The sequence below is a fragment of the Saccopteryx bilineata genome, chromosome 5, assembly GCF_036850765.1.
Source record: "Saccopteryx bilineata isolate mSacBil1 chromosome 5, mSacBil1_pri_phased_curated, whole genome shotgun sequence".
NCBI lineage: Eukaryota > Metazoa > Chordata > Mammalia > Chiroptera > Emballonuridae > Saccopteryx > Saccopteryx bilineata.
In genome coordinates, this window is record NC_089494.1 from 4,253,794 (window position 1) to 4,279,367 (window position 25,574).

A 25,574-nucleotide genomic window follows, 5' to 3' on the forward strand; every position below is an offset into this window, starting at 1 on the left:
CTTAAAGACGTAGGCGGCCAGGACTCTGTTTTGTGACACTTGTTGGGTATAACAGAGCCATTCAACACACTTACTGTTGCAGCAGGAATCTTGCATTTCTCAGACTACGATGCACTTTTCCTTTTTCTTTTGGTAAAATATTTTCCACAGTATGTTTACTGGAGGGGGAAAAAAAGGGATGTACAAGCTCCAGACCCAGCCGTAAGGGTCAATGTCATCACTACTGAACACAACCCTGCAGCCAGACTCAGGATTAAAATCCTGCGATCGGGCAGTTCAGTGTCACTCACGGAAATGTAGAAATAGTTCGTTTTATTCTTCTCTCTGCATATTCTAATTACGATACCATGGGGGGAAAGTGGGAGTCTCTTTTCGCTGTGTGTATTTCTTAAGGGTTCTCTTGCAAAAACGATTACAGGTATAAAAATAACATGGGAGAGAGGTACACAGAAATCCCATCGAATCGATAGATCATCTCTACAGTAAACACAGCATTCGTTTCCATGACCACAGAATAGATGTCATTTTATACTGCAGTTCTTTGACATGAATTCTTCCCATTTTCCATGTTGCTCCATTATCTTCACAATCATCTTAAATATGTAACATCTTACTGATTTAACGTAGACGATACATGGGACCGTTTTCCTACTTGTAGATAGTTTTTATTGTTTCCATTTTCTCATTACTATAAACAACACTGCTAAGGACATCTTCCACTTTTAGGTTTTATTCCTTAGGATAGAATCCCGGAAGAGTTATTATTGGTTCAAAGAGCACAGCCTTTCTGACTTAAAATAAATGTTTCTGATTAATTTTCTTAGTGGCCAGTAGGCTAAAAAAGATGGAGCTTGGGCCTCTTAAAAACAATTCAGCCCATAATTTGTCAAATGAAAATAACAACATTAATAATCACCACCATCATCATCATCAAATGGTGGTGTTAATAATAATGAGAATAAGTCCATGTGGTTGCGATAAGGTTTCAATTATGTAAAGTGCTTTGCAATCTGCAAAGCCCCTGCAGGTATTAGTGGTTATTAATTCTACCTTTTCTCTAGTTTATTTCTTAGTAAAAGCTAAAATAGTTAATAAAATATTCAGTAAAATATCTTATTAAAATGGGGGCTGCTGCCTGACCTGTGGTGGTGCAGTGGATAAAGCATCTACCTGGAACACTGAGGTCGTCAGTTCGAAACCCTGGGCTTGCCTGGTTAAGGTACATATAAGAAGCAACTACTACGAGTTGATGCTTCCCGCTCCTCCCTTGCCCCTCTTTCTCTCTCTCTCTCCCTCTCCAAAAAAAAAAAAAAAAAATCAATAAAATGGGAGTTGCTAATTTTGTTTGACTTTATAATCTGAGAAGCCTGCGTGTTTTCTTTGCATCTGTCTGTCAACTGCTTGTGTTGTTCGCATCATGGCCGTGTTTTGGTTTGTATAGTCATCCTCACTTCACGTGAGCGCAGATATGCGCCCACCCAGAGGTGTCTTCTGGAAACGGACGGCACAGCGCTGAGCACAGGGACAGCTCAGTGACACCCCAGCCCCTCTTCCGTCTTCCCGAATTCCCCAGGCAGGTCGACTGGAGACTCCCAAGCTGTCAGAGGCACACGGGGAGAAGGACAGAGAGCAAGACAAGAAACCCTGTCAGCTGGGACGTGACGGGGCAGAGGACGAGGGACCCAGCCTGCTGTGAGCGGAGGGGAGCCGGGGCCAGAGACCCCGCCGGACGCCCCCACCGCTGCGTCACCGCCCACCCTGGGACGGGAGTGATGTGGGGTTTGGTACAAAGGGAAGACGGAAAACACTGAGCACGACAGAAGGTTAAGTCTCACTGAAGTGAGCATATTTGGAAGTGAGTCTGAGTATTCAACTCCGGAGATAGAGTCTGCTCTTCTCAGATGTCTGACCCCACGTTCTTCACTGCAGAGGGTGACCTTGCCCCCGGGCACCTGCGTAAGGAACCCTCGCCACTGCAGATCCTGGGGAGTGGGTGCTGAGCCCCGGGAGTGGTGCTGCTTATGCTGATCTCCCCGAGGCTCACGTGATGCCTCCTTAGCCGCACCCCGTTTCTTGCTGTGGCTGCCTGAACGGACGTGGTTGCAACCCAGTCACAGAAAGGTACGGCAACATCAGCAGAAGGAAGTGAAAACCCAGGGTTTTCTGGTCAGCAGCATTCACGTAATAATAGTGTTTTAGAAAACGGAGTTCAGGACGCCCGCATCTCGCCCTCTAGGTGTCTGTTTGGTTGAATGCCCCCAACAACTCAAGTCAGTTGTTCAGTTTCTTCCTTTGCTACGCATTTCGGTTCCTCCTTCATAGGATACAAGCGGCAGGTGCGTTCTGCTCCAGAGCCACGTGGATTTGGCAGCGCTGCTGTCTCTGGCGACCGCTGAATTTTCTAACCCCTCTCAGGGCGGAGGCCAAGGTGGTCAAGGGCTCCGCCTCCACAGAGGGGCTCCGCCTCCCGTGCCTTATCGAACCCTCCCGTGCCTTATCAAACCCTCCCGCAGCGTGGACAGAGAAGTGATGCTGGGGTCAGAACGCTGAGGGCACCACGTCCTAACTCTGAGGGCGTGGAGGTGAGCTCTGTGTGTGTGTGGGGGGGAGCTCAGGGTGCTACTGGGCTTTACCTCTCACTGGCCGTCTTCAGACAGAAGAACTTTCTCTCGGTGTATGACTGGTCACTATGAGGCGCCAGACACGCGGTCCGGAGATCAGCAGAATGCCACGGCTACTCTGAAAACTTCTCCTTGGCCGGTGTGGGGACGAGGATGCAACCAGCAGGTCAGTTGTGAACTTGACTCTGACACAGAACGGCTCTCTCCCGAGGCCCAGGGTCCAGCCAGGCCCCGGCCAGCGGTCAGCTGCCTCGCTGAAGGCCGTCTCGGCAACTCCCCCTCCCACGCTGACCTTTCTGCTGGTCTTGAAAGCAACGTGTCAACAGTGAAAACACAATTTCTTTACCAAGCATACATTCTCGAGAGGAAAAAAGTTTCTACGGCAATTTCTAATTACTCACAGGGATCTCCGTTCCCACAGAAATGCGGACGGCTCGGTGCTGGACATCTCTCTTAGGTGCTTAACAGAAATCGTGAAGGATCAAGTTGCTTTCGTTTGCTCTTCCAGTAACGAACACTCCGTTTGGAATTCAAATAATTGGAGGTTTCCTTACACTGGGAAGCATGATTCTGATTTCTAGTTGAACTCTGTGCCCCGATGATCTCGACCGGAGGACGCTACAATGGGGGCACCGCTCTCTGCAAGACGGCCGGCGGCACTCGTCGGCCACGTTCACCGCTCACGGCTCCCGTGATGGGCGACACTAATATTTACTAAGTGAAGAAATAATTGCTAGGTCACAAAACTAGCAGAGGACAACAAAGAGAGAGAGATAATGGCCTGTGCCTCAAAGAGTTTACAGTGTAATGGTGGAAACCACGTAACACACATGTGCTGGGATCTCAGGGGACAGATGTACCCCACAGACATGACCATCACCACCAACCAGGAGGAACTTTCCCTGAAAGCTGAAGACACTGCAGCGCTTCAGGGTAATTTCAGACGTAGCGAACGTCCTAAAATTTTAGTCTAAGGGAAACCCCATGGAGCATTTATTTTCACCCCTAAAAATCAAAACTTGCTAAACAGCCCCCCCCCCGCACACACGCCACTAAAACTTGGTTTGTGGAAGCGGGTCATCATCACATGAGAACTGGATTTCTGGACCACCCTTCAGCAAAACAATTCGCAAACCGAGAAGGCTTTTTCTCCTTGCGGAGTATTCCACCGAGTTCCTGGAAGAACGCTCAGCAAAGGCGCCCAGTTTATACATCAGAGGATCCGATGTTGTAAACAAAGCCCCCCGTGTGGTAAATGATGGGGCGGCCGGGGCAGAAACGGGGCGCAGAGCCGGGCTCGCTCCCAGGTTCTCCTCTGGAGCAGGAGCAGGAGCAGGAACAGGAGCAGGAGCAGGCGTGGGACACGACAAAGCAGGACACGCGGTGGGGGTGGGGGTGGGGGTGGGGACAGGGAGGGGTGCATGCACAGCCCATCCGTACCGGGAACGGACTCCGGAGTTATTACAATGTTTTCTAGACCATTTGAAACTAAACAAAGGAAAACTTTGCTTCTACGAGACGACCACAGGGTCTGGTTTGAATGTGGTGTTCTTGTCTTATTATTATTTTTTTTTAATAGCTATCACCACTGTAACAGCGGCTTAGCGACGGCGGCGTCTGCAGTGCGAGCGGTTTTGATAAACAGCCTCTGCGGGCCACACAACGGGGATAATGTATCCTTAAGTACCGCCAATGAGCTGCCATTCTGCACAGCCAATTACTCCTGTGCGTCTGTCACTCAAAGGAAAAATGACTGAGCCCATTAGATGAAACCTTTGTCACTGTTCCTAATGCACTCTTAGGCCTCATTAATCTCCGGGAGCAGCAACAGAGCCGCCGGTGCCGTGCTGCCTCCCCGAACAGACCCACGTGAAGCCTCTCATCTCTCCCCCAAGTGCGCCGCGTTAATCAAGCTCCCCTTATTACCCAGTCCCTGTCACGGCGGAGAGCGAGCTCCCTCTTAAATGCTCTCATTATGACCCATCTTTAGAGCCGGCTAAGTGGAAAAAGAGAGAGAGGGAGAGAGAGAGAGAGAGAGAGAGAGAGAGGGAGGGAGGGAGGGAGGGAGGGAGGGGGAGAGAGAGGGAGAAGAGAGGAACAGGGAGAGAGAAAAGAGGAGAGGAGAAAGCAAGTCCGATCGCATTAATATTCATGACGATAATTAGTATTCTAGGTCACTGAATATTCATGCTATTAGTTTGGTTTTTTATGGGTCTTGCTGGATGTCCTGATTACTGAAGTGTGGAGGGAAAACAGCATGGCCGAGACTTTAGATGTCAACGGCAGTTCAACACTCAAAACCATCGAGGCTCCCTGCCCCTTGCACCCCCACCCCCTGGAAACGCAGCCTCCACCCTCCTGAGGGGCTTCAGTGTTGTGAAACCACTGGGGGCCTGAAGTGGTGGGGGAGGCGGGGGAGGGGAGATGGGGGAGGGGAGATGGAGGAGGAGGAGGAGAAGGTTTCCTGTGACAAAGGTCTAAGCATCCATCTGGTTCGGATAAAAACATAGTCACAGTTGCAAAGAACCAACAAAGACCCACTTTAGAGACGAGAAGAGAGCTGTCATCTCAGAACAAAATGTCGCCATTGGGAGTTACAGAGACTGGGGGCGAGGGGGGCCCCTGACCTGGAGCAGAGAGCCCTGTGGAGGCCCAGGGGTGGTCCCCAGGAGCACTCTCCCGCCTGCCCTCCTCGCTGTCTGTTGGGGTGTGGGGGGGCACGGGTGTTAAGTCTACCCCATGACACGTCTACTGGAAGGCTCCAGAGACAAATCTTCTGGCATTGGAAAAATTAAATTCGAAAACAAATGCTCTCCCCTCCTCCTTCTCTTCATAAGTGACGAGCCCAGCTCTTGAGCCAGGCTCCTGATACAATTCCGAAGGCTCACTGCCCTCGGGCCACACTTTGGAAAGGCACAAAGTGTGCCGTCCTAAGAAGAGACCTAGGTGCCGTCTCCCCATTTTAAAGAGGAGGACGCTGAGTTCAGGGCGACACAGCACAGGGTCTGAATGCCAGGGAGGAAGGGCTCAATTTAGTGTTTCTGACTCCCCTTCCTTTAGGGCAATCAGTTTTCCTGCTCTCTCCTTCAGGGTCAAAATCATTGTCGGAGCTCCTATAACGGCTTTCTGTCCTTCTGTGGATATCATTCCACACCAAAGCAGCCTGGCTGAAAACTCATGTCAGAAGGCACTTTCGGACACACTGGACGCTGGACCGCCTTCTCTGGAAGTGCGTCTGAAATTACAGTGGGGTAGATTCTCTAACGTGACTTCTGATGGATTCCCATGAAAAAGGCCGTGTAAGTTCCGAGCCCAAGGACTGGAAACAGCAGACACCACCATGGGCGTCCTGAGCGAGGGACCACGGACGAAGGGGAGGATGTGATGGAGAAGGGGGGAATTAAATAAGTCTGAGTAAATATCTTTTGGATTTCTGTTCTGTTCTTTTCTTTCTTTTCTTTTCTTTTTTTTTTTGCTGGAGTAGATGCTGAAGTAATTTTTTCCAAATGCCACTGAGAGGTCAATGCTCTGCATCTCTGTTGTTACTGATCTAAAAATGTCATTTCTCTCTGCCTTCACACCTGATTGATAATAGTTTGGCACTGCATCTAGGCTTCTAGGTTCAAAATTACTTGTCCTTAGAAGGGAACTCTTCCACTGTCCTTTGGCACGGGGTGTTCTTGGAGGTCTACGCTCCATCAGCATTCTCTTCCCTGGTAGGTAACCTCGCTCGTCTCCCACCTTGGACGCTTTTTAGTGTTTTCTCTATGTTTACAAAGCTCCCTCTCCCATCCATCTAAACCTGACTCTTCAGACACTGGCATGTCCTTCCTCTCACCTCCAGCCTGTTTTCTTCCGTTCAATCGTTGATTAACCAACAGTGGCTTTGGCCACGTCACTTAGACTATTTCACCGATCTATTCAAACTTTTTCGCGATCGTTTTTCCTTTAATTTTCAGTAACCTTTTGGTTCTTCAATCTTCTGTTTCATTTTATGGACACGGTCACTAACCTCTTTAACCTTTCCAATGACAGTAGTTGTAATAATCTTCTCTTAAATTCTCTTTCCCCAAATGACCCCTCTTTCTTCTAGGGGACCGGGCTGTCTTTTTGTTCATCTTGGTCCTTCACGTAGTTACTGTGGGTTTCCACCAACGCCTTGGCTGACCATTCGTATTTATGAGTAAGGCGACGCGGGCTCCTTAGGCAGTGGAAGGGGTCGGCTCTGCAGCCCTGGAGCAGGTGTGTGGCACGCGCTGGCTGGTGGGCTCCAGGAAAGACGACAGTGTGGGGGGTTCGCAGGCCAGGCCCGCTGGAGCCCTGTAGTTAATGTCCCTCACGGTCAAGGCTGCCTTTCCTTGACACCTATTATTCTTCTCTGTGGCTGCGTGGGGCTCTCGGTTCCCTGTCCACTTCCTTCTCTCTCAGGCACCGGCATTCATATCAGGGGGCCCTGCCCTGCCGGGAATGCTCGGAGGTGGCGGTGGCGAAGGCGCGGGCGGCGAGCTCCTGCCGGAACACGCCCGCAGCTGCTGTGCCTGGCACTCCACCACTGCCCGCTGGAGCTGGGGCCTCGTCTTCCCGGCAGCCCCTCTGCGCTGCTCCCTTACCACCCCCCACCCCCACCAGGTGGGACCTGGGCTCGGGTACCCGGACGTCAGGGAGCCCACTAGAGTCACGGCTCAGTTTCCACTTTGACAGTGCACTTCCCTCCTCCTCCTCCAGCCCAGAGCTGACGTGACGTCCGTCCGATTCTCCAGGCTTTACTGTATGAAAGGCAGTCCACATCCCAATCCTGGCAAAGCACCCCCCAAACCTGGAAGCCACATAAGACCCCTCCCACCAGTGACGTTCTCTCCGTGGTGCCCTCTGTCCCCGCGGCACGCGCTGCTAGCCTTGGTGGTGTTACTTGTGTATACCCCGACGGCAGCCCTGCTGGGGGGTCAGCCCTGGGGGAGGGTCGTGGACCCCTCTCCTCTACTTCCCGAGTTCCCAGGACACTGACCAGGCCTGGGCACCGAGTTCCCAGGACACTGACCAGGCCTGGGCACCGAGTTCCCAGGACACTGACCAGGCCTGGGCACCGCGCAGACTCAGCAATCACGGTGAATGAAAGACACGTCAGACAGTGGTCCCCAACCTTTTTTGGGCCACGGACCGGTTTAATGTCAGAAAATATTTTCACGGACCGGCCTTTAGGGTGGGACGGATAAATGTATCACGTGACCGAGACAAGCGTCAAGAGCGAGTCTTAGACGGATGTAACAGAGGGAATCTGGTCATTTTTTTAAAAATAAAACATCGTTCAGACTTAAATATAAATAAAATGGAAACAATGTAAGTTATGTATTCTTTCTCTGTGGACTGGTACCGGTCTGTGACCTGGGGGTTGGGGACCACTGACATAAGACACCCAAGTCATTAACCTGATGATGGGCAGAAACTGAAGGCCACATTGGCACACAGGCAACATAGTAACTGAATTATGGACTGCACTCGGCTGTCCACGAGGAAGTCAGGAGAGACAACCCCAGAGCTATTCCAGCTGACAAGACTTCAGCAAGATGGCTAGTTATAAAATGTACAAAACTTAGGCACCTGTTCATTTCTTACCAGTTAGATGACATAATGGATACATATCCTCTACCCCCCCCCCCCATGGATTAGTCTCATAACTCACCAAAAATGATAAACTAACAGAATGGATTAACTGTGTTCCCCAACAGGAAGCTCTCTGTGGTCAAGCTTTGGGTCCTTTAGCCACTCATCGACGGGGTCACAGCAGTGACTGGTCGAGACGTGGGATTACTCTGAGGGGAAGGAGGAGGTTCTCAGCTGTTCTGAAGTTCTTTGGAAAGAAACCAAGGGCCGGGAATAGCCAAGAAAAACTGGAGGACAGAGGAGGAACGCTACACTGTGTGGTATCACCAGAGACCCACGGAGCCATAATGTGGACGGGCGTGAGAAGCCACCTCAGGCGAGAGACGGCGTGGACACTGCAGGCCGGCAGAATTGGCGTTTCTGGAGCCCAGAAATACAGCTACTTTGATGAAATGAGTTAGTTGTACAATAAAAGGGACCGAGAGAACTAACAGGGAAAGGAAGCGTTCAGCAGAGAGAGACAGGACAATGGGTCACCTCTTTGAATTGAGTTTAATTAGATGCCCTGTTGCAGCTGACAGACCCAAACAAATTAGAGGGAGGTTAGTGGCAAAAATTAAAAAATAAACGAAAAAGCACCTGGAGGGAACACACACGGTCATTTATTATACTGTTATTTCAACCCTTCAGTATGTTGGAACACTTTCATAATAAAAAGTTGGAAATGTCTAAAAATAAAAAGGAAGAAGGAACAAGAGAATGTTAAAGCTCAGAAAAACATACATAGGGGTTTTGATCTAATTTCAAGATTATTAAAGGCTTTCAGAAGGTCTACTGTATAGACCACAGAAGTAAAAGACTTTATCTGATTATATATTAAAAGCGGGGAACCTGTGAATGTAAATAAGACCAGACAGTATAAAAAAAACAAGGAAGAAATTGGGAAGATATCTGCAAAAATAGATTATAAAGTGTTGCTATCCTTCATATACAAAGAGTTCTGACATATCAATAGGAAAAACCAAGCATGTAGTGCAAAACATGGGCAACAGATTCCTCCACACAGCTACCACATGATACGTATGGTCAAGGAATATGTGAGATGTCCAACCTCACCACTAACGGAAGAAATCCAAGTGAAGAAAGCATGAGATGTCTTTTATTGCTTATCTGATTAGGCTAGAGTCTAGAAAACGATACTTAGGTAGTAGCAATGCCAGCAAGTGCAGGAGGGTCCAATGGGCACTCACTTTATACCTGTTAATACCCGTTTTTGGAGAGCTACTGTATACAAAACCTTTCTAAAACTCAATTTGGAAATATGGCTCAAGAGACTGACAAATGTTTACACCCACTGAGTTCCCCTCCACTTACAGACTTTTAAGACAATAGTTAGTATTAGGCACAAAGATCTGGGTACGGGCACAGATCGGGTCTCCGTGAACGGAATAGTTCCTGGAAGAGAAGGGACCAAACAGAGATCTAGTTCAATGCTACTGAGATCGGGAAGCGAATTAAAGGGACAGGAAGTGCAGAGAGAAACGAACACTTGGCGTGAGCCAGCGCCCTAACGCAGAACCGGAGAACTCACACGAGTGGAGACTGAAGGGGAAGGCTCTGCCCCACGTCAGTTCTTCAGCACCCAGCTCTAAACTAACAAAAAGAACACACACCCATTTTTTGGCTTAAAAGTCCATCACTTGAAAATAGCATCTATAAATATTTCCTTCTTATTAAAGTTGTCGTGTTGGACTTTTTCACAGGAGAAAACACTTTCTTCTGCACAACAGAGGAAAGGTCACTCTTCCTGGACACCAGCCGATGAGGTCACCTGCATGCTCAGAGAGGGAGCCGCCACCCCGAGTGCGGTCATGAGGCCTTCTTCCGCCGGCCGTGGTGCCGGCCCCTACAGATGCCACCCCCGCCTCCGTGTCCCTACCTGGGAGCCAGGGAAGAGGGCCAGCCGGCCGGCTGCGGCCCCCTGCATGGGGATTTACCTGGCTCAGGGTCAGAGGGTGCGTTGTAGTAAACCGAGGGTGTGACCGTGGATTTCAGCGTGCCCTGGGCCCCTCCCATTCTCCCAACGACAAGAGTCTTAAAAGGCAGGAATCTGGGCAGTGGGACACTGGCCTTCAGAGGACACAAAGTCACTGCCTGAGCAGAGGCCCGTGACATAGCCGGCTTCAAGGGATGGGACAGAGGTGACATGGCATTCTGGGTTTCCTACCTGTTATCAAACGTTAGATTTTCTGTAGGACGACAGGGGGCAGTGGAGTAGCCAAGGTCTCAGGCCTGCAGATGAAGAAGCTCACACTCCGTGTCTCAAACGAGCCAGTCTCCCCTCTGGGCACCTGCTGGCAGACCTCTACCCCGGCCTCTCAGCCAGCACAGCCCCGACATTGCCCACCGCCTGGGGTAGAGCTGACCGCCCGCACCAGCCCTGGGTCTCCATGACCAGACGCACCCCAACCATGAGCTGCTGCATTTACCTGCCTGCCGTCTCTCTGCCCCCCAGAGGATGTGATCCTTGAAGGCAGGGAGGACCTCTCAGTCTCCGTGTCCCCGGGGCACACATGAGAAATCCCCTCCACGTCTCCCGACTCGAATAAACAACTGGGCAGATGTGACTGATGGGGCAGGAGGAGAGCGGAAACCAGCTCCCTGTCAGGCGACTGCCTCGTCCGTACATCCGGAGGTCAGGGGCTCCCTGTCCACAGCACATCCCACGTCCCATTCCTGGCACAGAACGGTGCTCAGTAGGTATTTTTGAATAAATAAATAAATAAACACAGGATAACGAAAGTATAAATTTTGTATTCACGATAAAGTTTGTTTTTTTTTCCCCTTGGGCAGTTCTTTTCTCTTTTCTTATCCCACAGAGCTAGTGCACCATCCCAAGAAAGGGAAATTTCACGTATGTCTTGGAAGGAAGGAGGGTCAGCAGCTCATGGGAGACCAGGCAAAATCGCCTGGTCCTCATTCCGGGGTGACCTGGCGTCTCTGTGAGCAGAAAGCCCTGGTTCTCTATGATCTGTAGTATCAGCTGACGTTTGTATGGCCCTCTACGAGTCTCCCGCCGCTCACACACACATTACGCCCCCTGCTGCTCCACCGGGGACACACAGAGACGAGACCCGCTCAGCCTGATACGGTGGGGACACAGGGTCAGTAACCTGCCTGACGCCCCTTTGGCATCGAGCAGCGGAATCCTGGCTCTCGGGCCCCAAACTCTCGCTCCTTTTTACAGGTCCTGCTTTCACCAACCAAGGTCGTTTACGCCGAGAACGGTGGGGGTCACCCGTCCCTCTCTGACAGTACTTCCCATTTCACAGAGGGAGAAGGCGGCATCTTTACGAAGCGGAGACCTAAGCAGAAACCACTGCAGACCACAAGTTCATCCTGAGAAGACGGGGGGGGGGGGGGGGTCGGAGGGAAGAAACCACCTCAGAACACAAGTTCATCCTGAGAAGATGGGGTGGGGTGGGGGGTCGGAGGGAAGAAACCACCTCAGAACACAAGTTCATCCTGAGAAGACGGGGTGGGGGGGGTCGGAGGGAAGAAACCACCTCAGAACACAAGTTCATCCTGAGAAGATGGGGGGTGGGGGGTCGGAGGGAAGAAACCACCTCAGAACACAAGTTCATCCTGAGAAGACAGGGGGTGGGGGATCGGAGGGAAGAAACCACCTCAGAACACAAGTTCATCCTGAGAAGATGGGGGGTGGGGGATCGGAGGGAAGAAACCACCTCAGAACACAAGTTCATCCTGAGAAGACGGGGGGTGGGGGGTCAGAGGGAAGAAACCACCTCAGACCACAAGTTCATCCTGAGAAGACGGGGGGTGGGGGGTCGGAGGGAAGAAACCACCTCAGAACACAAGTTCATCCTGAGAAGATGGGGGGTGGGGGATCGGAGGGAAGAAACCACCTCAGAACACAAGTTCATCCTGAGAAGACGGGGGGTGGGGGGTCGGAGGGAAGAAACCACCTCAGAACACAAGTTCATCCTGAGAAGATGGGGGGTGGGGGATCGGAGGGAAGAAACCACCTCAGAACACAAGTTCATCCTGAGAAGATGGGGTGGGGTGGGGTCGGAGGGAAGAAACCACCTCAGAACACAAGTTCATCCTGAGAAGACGGGGGGTGGGGGGTCGGAGGGAAGAAACCACCTCAGAACACAAGTTCATCCTGAGAAGATGGGGTGGGGGGGGTCGGAGGGAAGAAACCACCTCAGACCACAAGTTCATCCTGAGAAGACGGGGGGTGGGGGGTCGGAGGGAAGAAACCACCTCAGAACACAAGTTCATCCTGAGAAGACAGGGTGGGGGGTCGGAGGGAAGAAACCACCTCAGACCACAAGTTCATCCTGAGAAGATGGGGTGGGGTGGGGTCGGAGGGAAGAAACCACCTCAGAACACAAGTTCATCCTGAGAAGACGGGGGGTGGGGGGTCGGAGGGAAGAAACCACCTCAGAACACAAGTTCATCCTGAGAAGATGGGGTGGGGGGGGTCGGAGGGAAGAAACCACCTCAGAACACAAGTTCATCCTGAGAAGATGGGGTGGGGGGGGGTCGGAGGGAAGAAACCACCTCAGAACACAAGTTCATCCTGAGAAGACGGGGGGTGGGGGGTCGGAGGGAAGAAACCACCTCAGAACACAAGTTCATCCTGAGAAGATGGGGTGGGGGGGGTCGGAGGGAAGAAACCACCTCAGACCACAAGTTCATCCTGAGAAGACGGGGGGTGGGGGGTCGGAGGGAAGAAACCACCTCAGACCACAAGTTCATCCTGAGAAGACAGGGTGGGGGGGGGTCGGAGGGAAGAAACCACCTCAGAACACAAGTTCATCCTGAGAAGATGGGGTGGGGTGGGGTCGGAGGGAAGAAACCACCTCAGAACACAAGTTCATCCTGAGAAGACGGGGGGTGGGGGGTCGGAGGGAAGAAACCACCTCAGAACACAAGTTCATCCTGAGAAGACGGGGTGGGGGGGGTCGGAGGGAAGAAACCACCTCAGAACACAAGTTCATCCTGAGAAGACGGGGTGGGGGGGGGTCGGAGGGAAGAAACCACCTCAGACCACAAGTTCATCCTGAGAAGACAGGGGGTGGGGGGTCGGAGGGAAGAAACCACCTCAGACCACAAGTTCATCCTGAGAAGACGGGGGGTGGGGGGTCGGAGGGAAGAAACCACCTCAGAACACAAGTTCATCCTGAGAAGACGGGGGGTGGGGGGTCGGAGGGAAGAAACCACCTCAGACCACAAGTTCATCCTGAGAAGACAGGGTGGGGGGGGGTCGGAGGGAAGAAACCACCTCAGAACACAAGTTCATCCTGAGAAGATGGGGTGGGGTGGGGTCGGAGGGAAGAAACCACCTCAGAACACAAGTTCATCCTGAGAAGACGGGGGGTGGGGGGTCGGAGGGAAGAAACCACCTCAGAACACAAGTTCATCCTGAGAAGACGGGGTGGGGGGGGGTCGGAGGGAAGAAACCACCTCAGACCACAAGTTCATCCTGAGAAGACGGGGGGTGGGGGGTCGGAGGGAAGAAACCACCTCAGAACACAAGTTCATCCTGAGAAGATGGGGGGGGGGGGGGGTCGGAGGGAAGAAACCACCTCAGAACACAAGTTCATCCTGAGAAGACGGGGGGTGGGGGGTCGGAGGGAAGAAACCACCTCAGAACACAAGTTCATCCTGAGAAGATGGGGGGGGGGGGGGGTCGGAGGGAAGAAACCACCTCAGAACACAAGTTCATCCTGAGAAGACGGGGGGTGGGGGGTCGGAGGGAAGAAACCACCTCAGAACACAAGTTCATCCTGAGAAGATGGGGTGGGGTGGGGTCGGAGGGAAGAAACCACCTCAGAACACAAGTTCATCCTGAGAAGACGGGGTGGGGGGGGTCGGAGGGAAGAAACCACCTCAGAACACAAGTTCATCCTGAGAAGACGGGGTGGGGGGGGTCGGAGGGAAGAAACCACCTCAGAACACAAGTTCATCCTGAGAAGACGGGGTGGGGGGGGGGGTCGGAGGGAAGAAACCACCTCAGAACACAAGTTCATCCTGAGAAGACGGGGTGGGGGGGGTCGGAGGGAAGAAACCACCTCAGAACACAAGTTCATCCTGAGAAGACGGGGTGGGGGGGGTCGGAGGGAAGAAACCACCTCAGAACACAAGTTCATCCTGAGAAGACGGGGTGGGGGGGGTCGGAGGGAAGAAACCACCTCAGAACACAAGTTCATCCTGAGAAGACGGGGTGGGGGGGGTCGGAGGGAAGAAACCACCTCAGAACACAAGTTCATCCTGAGAAGATGGGGGGTGGGGGGTCGGAGGGAAGAAACCACCTCAGAACACAAGTTCATCCTGAGAAGACAGGGGGTGGGGGGTCGGAGGGAAGAAACCACCTCAGACCACAAGTTCATCCTGAGAAGACGGGGGGTGGGGGGTCGGAGGGAAGAAACCACCTCAGAACACAAGTTCATCCTGAGAAGATAGGGTGGGGTGGGGTCGGAGGGAAGGAACCACCTCAGAACACAAGTTCATCCTGAGAAGACGGGGTGGGGGGGGTCGGAGGGAAGAAACCACCTCAGAACACAAGTTCATCCTGAGAAGACGGGGGGTGGGGGGTCGGAGGGAAGAAACCACCTCAGAACACAAGTTCATCCTGAGAAGATGGGGGGTGGGGGGTCGGAGGGAAGATACCACCTCAGAACACAAGTTCATCCTGAGAAGACAGGGGGTGGGGGGTCGGAGGGAAGAAACCACCTCAGAACACAAGTTCATCCTGAGAAGACGGGGGGTGGGGGGTCGGAGGGAAGAAACCACCTCAGAACACAAGTTCATCCTGAGAAGACGGGGTGGGGGGGGGTCGGAGGGAAGAAACCACCTCAGAACACAAGTTCATCCTGAGAAGATGGGGGGTGGGGGGTCGGAGGGAAGATACCACCTCAGAACACAAGTTCATCCTGAGAAGACGGGGGGGGGGGTGTGGGGTCGGAGGGAAGAAACCACCTCAGACCACAAGTTCATCCTGAGAAGACGGGGGGGGGGGTGTGGGGTCGGAGGGAAGAAACCACCTCAGAACACAAGTTCATCCTGAGAAGATGGGGTGGGGGGGGGGTCGGAGGGAAGAAACCACCTCAGAACACAAGTTCATCCTGAGAAGATGGGGTGGGGGTGGGGTCGGAGGGAAGAAACCACCTCAGAACACAAGTTCATCCTGAGAAGATGGGGTGGGGGTCGGAGGAAAAGGGGGCTTTCTGCCAGAGAAAGACACGCAGCAGTGCCCCCCGCACTGCCGGGGTTTGCGTGTCGGTGGGTGGGCGGGCTCCAGCGGCTCTCCCATCTCTCTGAGACGTAACCGCGAAGCTTAGGGCCAGAGCGCCACCATGCATGGGGACCCTTAACCGAGCCTCAGCCACGACATTCAAATGGTTTGCAATTGCCAGGAACCTCTCAACACGCCTAATGTTCTCAAAAACAGCAACTTTCTCTGCTGCTGGATGAAGAGGCAAATTCTCCCTTAAAAAAGAGAATCAAGAAAACCAACGCTGGGTTACAAGATGACATGAAGTGTGACAACAGAAAGCTGAGAGAATTTAAGTTTTACCTGAGTCCAACGGTTTCCTTTAAATCTTGACCCAAATGGTCTTTTCACTTTCGAATACTTGATTACTACCAATCAAAATAGTTCATATGAATCCTTGATACTGTAACAATTCAGTCATGATTTTCAGAAGGCCCTTAAATCCCCCCCCCATCCTGTGTAAAAAACCACACCTGCAACAACCCAGCTCTGGGACAACCTCGTGGTCTGGTGTGTGCGAGCCGGCAGTCACGGAACCCACGGTGCGTGTGTGTGGCTGCCGGAGCCACGTGCGAGCCGGCAGTCACGGAACCCACGGTGCGTGTGTGTGGCTGCCGGAGCCACGTGCGAGCCGGCAGTCACGGAACCCACGGTGCGTGTGTGTGGCTGCCGGAGCCACGTGCGAGCCGGCAGTCACGGAACCCACGGTGCGTGTGTGTGGCTGCCGGAGCCACGTGCGAGCCGGCAGTCACGGAACCCACGGTGCGTGTGTGTGGCTGCCGGAGCCACGTGCGAGCCGGCAGTCACGGAACCCACGGTGCGTGTGTGTGGCTGCCGGAGCCACGTGCGAGCCGGCAGTCACGGAACCCACGGTGCGTGTGTGTGGCTGCCGGAGCCACGTGCGAGCCGGCAGTCACGGAACCCACGGTGCGTGTGTGTGGCTGCCGGAGCCACGTGCGAGCCGGCAGTCACGGAACCCACGGTGCGTGTGTGTGGCTGCCGGAGCCACGTGCGAGCCGGCAGTCACGGAACCCACGGTGCGTGTGTGTGGCTGCCGGAGCCACGTGCGAGCCGGCAGTCACGGAACCCACGGTGCGCGCGTGTGTGGCTGCCGGAGCCACGTGCGAGCCGGCAGTCACGGAACCCACGGTGCGCGCGTGTGTGGCTGCCGGAGCCACGTGCGAGCCGGCAGTCACGGAACCCACAGTGCGTGTGTGTGGCTCTTAGAGCCACGTGCGAGCCGGCAGTCATGGAACCCACAGTGCGTGTGTGTGGCTGCCGGAGCCACGTGCGAGCCGGCAGTCACGGAACCCACGGTGCGTGTGTGTGGCTCTTAGAGCCACGTGCGAGCCGGCAGTCACGGAACCCACAGTGCGTGTGTGTGGCTGCCGGAGCCATGTGCCAGCTGGCAGTCACGGAACCCACAGTGTCGAGGGAGGAAGGGATCGCAAACGGAAGAGACGGGGCTCCCAGACTCTGATCACCCACATCCCAGTGAACATCTCCCCGAACCCAGCAGCTCAGCGGCGCCCCCCTCCCCAGCCAGCACCACCGACTATGGCCGGCACGCTGGGTTTCTCTGGCGCATCTGCCGTGCGCTTACCTGAATTTGGTGAGATGTGTAAACTGCTCATGTCCTTGGACAGGCCGTTGGTTTTGGGGCTGGAGATGGGCGCGCAGGCTGACGTGGCGCGGGGCGGCCTCTTCCCGGGGACCTTCACGGTGGTTCTCAGGAGGTCGATCTCTTTACCATGCACGTTCTGCATGTAATCCTGTTCAAACGTCAAACACCCAAGAGAGATTAAGAAGGAGGCCTCTCACCAGCTGGGACAAGACGTTCTCATTAGACACTGAGGACTGGGACCCCCACGCCCTCTCCCCTGGGGCAAGGGCTTCAAAAATAATGAGGCCTCGATCTGCCTAGTAAAGGTGACTTCACCATCATATGCACAGAGCTCAGCCTTGAGGCCTGAGCTCACCGGGCCCTGGAAATACCAGCAGACAAGGCCGACGCTCATCGGGGGGCTAGTCCCACTGGACCCAACAAGGGGGGACACGACACCACACTGTTTCAACTGCTGCTTGTTACACGGCCGGCTCACCGGAAACCTGGCTCTCCCTGGATGTCGGACGTACAATTCCACGGAGTGGGAACTATTTTGCAGTGACCTTTCTGTCTCAGATGGCAATGCCATCAAACATCTAGATAAAGATGGAAGCGATCTAGAAGAAGAACCCATCCATGCGGATTTACTGCAAATAATTAGTAAGTTCAGGTCAAGGCCATCTGCAAAGGGCTGCCAAACACACCAGTGTGCGGCTCACGAGGGACCCAGGGCGGTCGGAAAAGCGGGCTGTGTGCTTATCACTGCCGACCAACAGCCAACCGAGCAGAGAATAGGCAGTTCTGGAAGCCAAGTGCCCACAGGGAGACCCAGCCTGCGGGAGGAGGCTCAGCCAAGGGGTACCGAGGATGCTTCAGGGGCCCGGAGAGGGCCCGGGAGCCCAGAGAAGACTCCCAGGGGCTCCCGGGAAGTAGGCTGCCGACCGCTGGGACCCGGGACGCCGGCCACATCCCAGCAGGTGACGGCAAAGGAGCAGCCTCCAGTTTATCAATAGGCGGGCCGTTGGCTGATAGGGAGTGCTACAGACAGGATCCCAAAGTGCAAAATGCCAACGCAGGGAGGAACCCGGACGTGGGGCCTCGGGTCAGAGTGTGAAGGAGCTGTCCTCTCTCTGCAGGGCCAGCCTTAGGCGTCCGGAGAGGACACCGAGCCCTGCAGGGCCAGCCCCAGGCGTCCGGAGAGGACACCGAGCCCTGCAGGGCCAGCCCCAGGCGTCCGGAGAGGACACCGAGCCCTGCAGGGCCAGCCCCAGGCGTCCGGAGAGGACACCGAGCCCTGCAGGGCCAGCCCCAGGCGTCCGGAGAGGACACCGAGCCCTGCAGGGCCAGCCCCAGGCGTCCGGAGAGGACACCGAGTCCTGCAGGGCCAGCCCCAGGCGTCCGGAGAGGACACCGAGCCCTGCAGGGTCAGCCCCAGGCGTCCGGAGAGGACACCGAGCCCTGCAGGGTCAGCCCCAGGCGTCCGGAGAGGACACCGAGCCCTGCAGGGCCAGCCCCAGGCGTCCGGAGAGGACACTGAGCCCCGCAGCCCAAGCAGTGTGGGCAGGGGCTGCCTGTAGCCAGCCGAGCCGCCGGAGCCCGTGGAGGGGTCCTCAGCTGAGGGGGCGGGCGGAGACTCCGGCACGTGGAGCCGTGGTCACGCCGGGGCAGATGCTCGAATGGACAGGACGGAACCCTGGAGGACCGCCAGGCACCAGCCCAGGAGCAGAGAGGCTTCAGGGTCCCCAGGACAGACCCGTGATGGCCGGGTCCAGGAGGAACACGGGACAGAACTGAGAGGGTCACAGCCGCAACCACAGTGGGCGAGCTCCGCAGAGCTCTCTGGAGGGCTGGGCCGTCGTCAGCGGTGTCAGCTGTGACCACCCCGGGGCTGGCCGGGCCGTGCGTTTCAGCTCCTAGGCGCGGCTCGGGGGAGGTCACCCCAACGTCCACAGGGCAGGCTAGTGGCCGGGGTGGAGGGTGAGCCACGGCCATCTCGGAGGAGAGGCGTGGGTTTGGGGCAGAGGAGGCTGTGTCCAGCTGGGTACAGACCAAAGGCTTCACATGGAACTCCAGATGCTTGGAAAACTCCCCCCAAATATAACTGACTATAAAAAAACCCTGTGGTTTTTGAAAGGATGTGGGCCGAAGACATAAAGAAAGTTATTATCATTAAATCAGACCACAGGACGGGCAGACTGGGAGGAAAAACACAGGTGGACTCATGACCAGGCTCGGGGCATTGAGGATGAGAATGAGAAGTCACACACAAAGAAGAGTGTGACCTTTGGTCAGTGCAGGGCTAAGGGTCAAGGTCATTACAAAAAAGGTCATTCTCGAGCATCTTTTGTTGGCTTCCATTAATGTTTCGCCAAAAAACGAACAAACAAACCAAAAACCCACCAAAAAAAATGCAAAACCAAGTTTCAAAACTGAAACTAAGGGCTGGGAACAGTAATGAGTTTCCTTCTTGCATAGCTAGCCACTCCCTTAAAAATATCAACTTGGTGCATAACTTTTTTCTCTAATGCCGATTCTTAACAAATTAAAATACAATAACAGGAGTGTAATTGAGCATTTATTGCTTATGGGCTCTAAAATGAGGCTAATCAGAGAGTGACTAAGACTCAGCGTGGGCTCTTTTAATGGGCACGTTTTAACACACAATAACCAGGACATTTTACTTAAAATTATTATAGAAATCCACCGAGTGCCCGCTCTGTTTTGGGTTTGAGCATGCTGAAAAATAAAAAATAAAAAAACGCATTCATCTCCGGCTCCACGTGGGCCGGGAGTGGGGTTTTGGGGGGGGTCTGTTCTCCTGCGTGAGTTACTCAGGCGCTGAAACTTCACAAGAACTGGCTGTTAAAAAAAAAAATCAAAAAAATCCCCAGAATATACATTTGGCCATTTTTATAGTTCAAGCCACTCCAGTTTTTAAAAACTTTACAAAAGGCACGTCCTGCGCCATGAAAGCCTTTTCAGGAGGCGCCCCGGAAACAGGCTGGAAGGCGAGTCTGTGGCTCCCACCTTCTCCCACGACGGGCGGAGGACACCCGAGTCTCCCGGTTCTAAAAAGAGCTGGTTCTTTTCATCTCTCGGGGCCCCCAGTAGAGGAGGAATTAGAGCTACAACCACTACACCATGTCACCCTCTCAGAAGTGGGCTGCGCGGCCTGATGGCGGGGAGGGACCTCCCCGGGTAAAATAAAGACGGCAAGCTCGATTTTGATATGCAAATGCCGCGGAGACTACCCAGCTCCCTGTTCCTTGTAGAAAATGCTGATCGAAGATAAAAGGGGAAAGGAAAAAAAAACACACCCTTTAACAAGGCATGAGGGTAATTCAAAGCCAAGTACTTTTAAACAGCACTTAACAAGTCCCGGGGGCCCCCTCAAGAGCCAGGCCCCCCAGAGGTGCCATCCCCTGCCCCTCAACAGCTTGAAAAAGTAGTAATTGCGAACCTATTTGCATTTTTCTTCTCGAGTTGTCCATGTTCCTGGCGGTGGAGGATGTCTCTCCAAGCCTGGCGCTGGAGCAAAGGGACCCAATCCAGAGGCGAATGGCTCCGCACGCTGTACCGCCCCCCCCCCCCTCGCGCCTGGCTCCACACCTTCACCAACCCCTTGTTTTTTTGCATCTCGCTCCTAATTATGTTGCATCTATTGCCGTACACTTAATTAGCTGCATTAATGTGATTTCTTTTCACATAGTCAAGCAATTAAGAGCTATGATTGAGTTTCATTCAATTAGCCTCAACAAACATGCTAATTGATGTCCCAGATGCAAATGAGGTACGAGAGAAGCCTGCTTGTGCACGAGCACTGAGGAGACCCACCGCTTTCCCTGTCCCTGCCGCCGTCTGTGGGGCGGCCCCCACCCGCCCGAGAGGGGCTGTGCCGTCCTACACCAGGTCCCCCGACACGGAGCATTAACTGACTGGCTGCAGAACAACGTTGTCCTAAAACCTCTCACAGTTACGAGTTACCAGGACTGGGAGACTGTCAGATGGGTGACACTGGTCCCGCAAGGAGATGGCACAAAGTCTGCATCAAAATACTGCTTGAGGCTGCTTAAGCACACACGCACACGAACACACTCACACTCACACACACACACGTGCGGAAGGCGCGCCTGGCCTGTCTTGGTGACCCCAGAGCCCTCTGCGCGGGTGAGGACCTATACCGCACTATTCCGTTCTCAGTAAATGGGGACTTCATCTTAGTCAGCTCTGGGGCCCATGGCACTTGAAGTTTGAGCTCGGAACACAGCCATCCATCAACAGTCCCTAAAAATACTCTTACTGTATTGATTCGCACTGCCTCCCGCCTGGACGTTACCTTTGGCTGTCTGGTGAAAGATGGTTTGATGTGTTCGGAGGGGCATCAGAAAGCAGTTAACAAGACCTTCAAGCTAAACTGGACCGCCAGTCGGGGGTGGGGTGGGGTGGGGTTGGCGTCTCGATGTCCAGACGTGCTCTGGACACCCACTCTTGTCAGAGACGCAGGATGCAACCCACATCAGTCTGGTTTTACCTGTACCTTTTTTTTTTTTTTAAATATTAAGACGTTTCATAATTAAACAACGGGGGGAAAAGTAATGGACATCTCTGCCCCCGTTAGGGAGGTCTTCTCCCAAACAGTTCTGGTTTCCACCCGTCCGTCAACAGTGGGAGATTTAATATCTTACATTCGTCTGTAACATTTTGTCTGTTAGATAACTTGGGACACACTGATCTTTGCTTTGGTCTTTTTTTGGCCCTGGTCAGTCTCATTGGGCTCTTCCTCTCGCCATTATCTGGCTCAGCAGTCCTCAAACTGTGGTCCTGGACACCCTAGCGGGAGGCGGTAGGGAGCATCACAAGTTCAGGACTATTTTTAAAACAATTCCAAGACGCTGCCTGCCTTTTCCACTGTGCTGAGGTTTGCTTTGATGCAAAATTTCAACACTTCAAATGGTTTTGGTGTAAAGGCAACGGATGAGGGAATCAGACGTGGGCCCCTGAGCACCGGTCAAGGCAGCGACACCACTGCCACACTCTCTAACTACACACAGAACAGCTTCCCTTCAAACTGCTCCTAAGAACCGCCCCCTCCAAAAAAAACACACATTGAAAACAACAACAACAAAGAACTCAACCCTTGAGCACACAGCTTGCAAAATCTCTGGTGGTGATCTGCAGCCCGTTTGAGTTGCAAGCTGAACTAGCCACTTTCTGCTGGGATGACATATTTTACTTAAAAGAAAGACTGTGTCAGACTTTTAATTATTCAGTCTTTTTTTTAAAAGGATTTATGTCATTATATTTATTTATTCATTTTTATTAGAGAGAGAGGGGAGAGAGAGAGAGAGAGAGAAAGATAGAGAGAGAAGAGAGAACAGGGGGAGGAGCTGGAAGCATCAACTCTCATATGTGCCTTGACCAGGCAAGCCCAGGGTTTTGAACCGGCGACCTCAGCATTCCAGGTTGGTGCTTTATCCACTGCGCCACCACAGGTCAGGCTAATTATTCAGTCTTGAGTACGTGCAGATACTTTCTCTTTTTTGAATAGTTGACTTACTGAATTTATGGGGGCCGTGGGGGGGAACAAGAAGAAGTATCAGTATCTACTCATAGTCACTTCACTTTAGCTGCTCACTGCTTGTTTCTCTGATGTGCCTTGACCGGGCAAGCCCAGGGTTTTGAACCGGCGACCTCAGCGTTCCAGGTCGATGCTTTATCCACTGCGCCACCCCAGGTCCGGCTGGCAGATACTTTCTGAAAAACAGTCTTTGTGGCCAATGATAAAAATTTGAGCTTTCCCATAACAGTAAGAATTTTCTAAACCTGCAAGGTCTCACCCTACGTGTGACACCTTCCGGGTGCTTGGAGCCTTTTCCGACGAGCTCGGTGGTGACGTGGGGTGATTTTGGTGGCACGAGGCGACGAAACGTGTCGCCACGTGGAAGCCCGTGTACCCCGGTTAAACAGCGGCTCTGACGTGACTGACGCGTGGAGGAAAGCCCACTGCAGGGCAGGACGGGTCCAGGAGAGGTGTGGTGACACCCCCCCCCCCCAGGCCACACGGCATCCCTAAGCTTTCGGACACTGTCACATGTTGAGGGTCGGTGTCGTATCCAAGAAGAACGTCCACAGTGACTTGAAATGGCGTGTCATACACTCTTCCCATTTTTTTTTTTCCTTTTTCTTAAAGAAAGAAGACGGAGACGGGAACATGGATCGGTTCCTGGATGAGCGCCGACCGGGGATCGAACCAGCTCTGCACTTTGGGAAGATGCTCACTCCTCCCATTTCTAACAAAACGTCTGTGTCAGGCCAGAGTTCCTTCAGACACTGTCACCAAAACAACACGTCACCAGGGTCCAAAGCAGCAGCAGCAGCAGCAGCAGAGGCGGCAACCTGGCCGTCTCGCAACAGAGCGGACATCCGAGGGCTTCAAAACGAAAGTGTCGAAACGGTGCCGTTCTTCTCAGGACGTTCTTTCCTCGTAAAAACCTTATTCACGGAACAACGTTACATCATGGATGGTTTAGTATCGTTACTGTAAATGAATTAAACGAATATTTCAAGTCGTTCTCGGTTTTAGTGTCGAATGTGATCAGTATCAGTAGGTTTCCGCCACAGAAACAGAAGCTCTTTCCCGGGTTCCACAGCTTTTAGGAGTGAAGGGGTCCCCGAGGCCGGCAGGTTTGAGAACCCCCAGGGCCGCCGGAGGGTCACAGAGCAGCCACGGGCTTTGAGGGGACAACTCTGGGCACACGAGCTGGACCTGAGTGGGCAAACCAGGAATGGTCAGTTGGTCCTCAGACCCGACTTCCCCCGGAGACAAGACAGTGACTCCTAACTCTCGATCTTCACTGCACTTCATGACCGTCCAGGTCCCAAGATGACACAGTCGAGGGTGTCAGTTCTATTACTACAAACCCTTACTTCTGAGCTCAAAAAAGAAAAAAAAGTCCATAAGAGCAGCTATTGTTGGACGCACCGCCCTTCCCACACTCCATCCTATACCGTTTTCAGAGGACACGGATCTGCAAAGACACACCTCTGCCCCGTCAGAGGGACCGGGCACACGGCCAGGCCCAGCGTTGACGAGTCATAAATGACAGCCCCCTACACGGTCACGGCCACAGGGGAGAGTGACGCCTAACGCCACGACGGGAACGGAGCAGAACTCTGAAAAACCCTCCGGCCGCATCCTTTCAGATGACGTATGTCCAAGAAAATAACAATAATAACAATGAATAAAGACAACGCCTCCTCTCTGCAACGGACCGCCGTCTCGATGACGAGGCAAGGGCCGCTTCCGGCCGAGTGAGAAACCACCGCGTTTCCCAAAGCCGGACGACAGTCCCAGAGCTGCCCTTCCGGAGCGGGCTCCTGTCCAGCCTTCCTGACCCGCCTTTGGGGAACACACGTCAGGGTGATGTGTGGCCACCCCAGGAAGGAGGGGTCGGGCCAACGGCACATCTCACAGGACACAGACCGGATTCTTCAGTTAGCAGGTGCTTTATGGGGCCCGGTAAGAGACATGGCGAGAGGCGGCTGGCGAAGTTGGGGGGGGGGGGTCCGTAGGCAGGCTGCACGTGGGACGGAGCGTTCAGACCCCACGGCCGGGGCAAGTCCCTCCAAAACCATGTGCTTCCTACATCGTGGGCAGAAGTCCAAGTGTAGCCCGGTGGGGGCGGAGGGCGGGGTAATGGTTGTTATAAACATCAGTCAACACAGCAGGAAATTCCTAACTGAATTATGAATACACTTTTTGCTTCTTGACGGTAACTGTCTTGATCCACCTAGTGTACTGCCCTGTCCACGGCAGGAAGGGTTTTTCTCGCTTTAGGTTCAACTGACTGTTACCAGTTGTCGCCTGCGCGTGTCCACACCCAGCCCGCACAAAACGAGCGCGTAGGGTACGAGATGCGGCTTCCTGTCCTCTCGGTCACCTTGGACCTCTCCCCAGGGCAGGCGTGAGCCAGCTTCTGGGCTGTGAGCAGCCAGGATCCGGCATCCTTCCCGGGCTCTGTGACTGTGTCACTCATTAGACGGGGCTCGAAACCACTGGACCAATAGTTGGATCTTGGAGGTTCTGAGTTGTGTAGGAGTCGCCACCATAAGGCTAATGACCCCGGGTCTCATCTGACGCTCTTCAAAACCCGTGATTCTCGGGATGAGTCTGCTAGAACACGCAGCACTGAAGAAGACGGGTTTTTAAGACGGGGAGGGCGCACATCCATCCTCCAGAGCGCTGGCGATCGCGAGGCCTTTCTTCCACCATGGGGCACGCCTCACGGGAGCAGGGGAACGCCCACTCCAGCTCCTGCCTGTCATAGAAACGTAAATGCTCCTCCTCATGTTTAAACCTTCGCCGGGCCTGCCAGAAGTCTTACTGTTTACTTCCCTGCCCCCACGTGTCACTCTGATAGGCGGTACGCCGTTTCCCTAACGC

General features: G+C 53.6%; 1 protein-coding gene across 8 annotated transcripts in view; it reads right to left on the reverse strand.

Moving 5' to 3' along the window:
* The window catches only part of AGAP1 (ArfGAP with GTPase domain, ankyrin repeat and PH domain 1), a 520,801-nt gene that overhangs the window by 155,665 nt on the left and 339,562 nt on the right, over positions 1-25,574 (reverse strand). For all 8 annotated transcript variants that reach the window (XM_066233630.1, XM_066233629.1, XM_066233636.1 and 5 more), the window contains one exon: positions 17,129-17,297. In XM_066233630.1, coding sequence (XP_066089727.1) covers positions 17,129-17,297 — 169 coding nt within the window. The remainder of the gene's footprint in view (positions 1-17,128; positions 17,298-25,574) is intronic.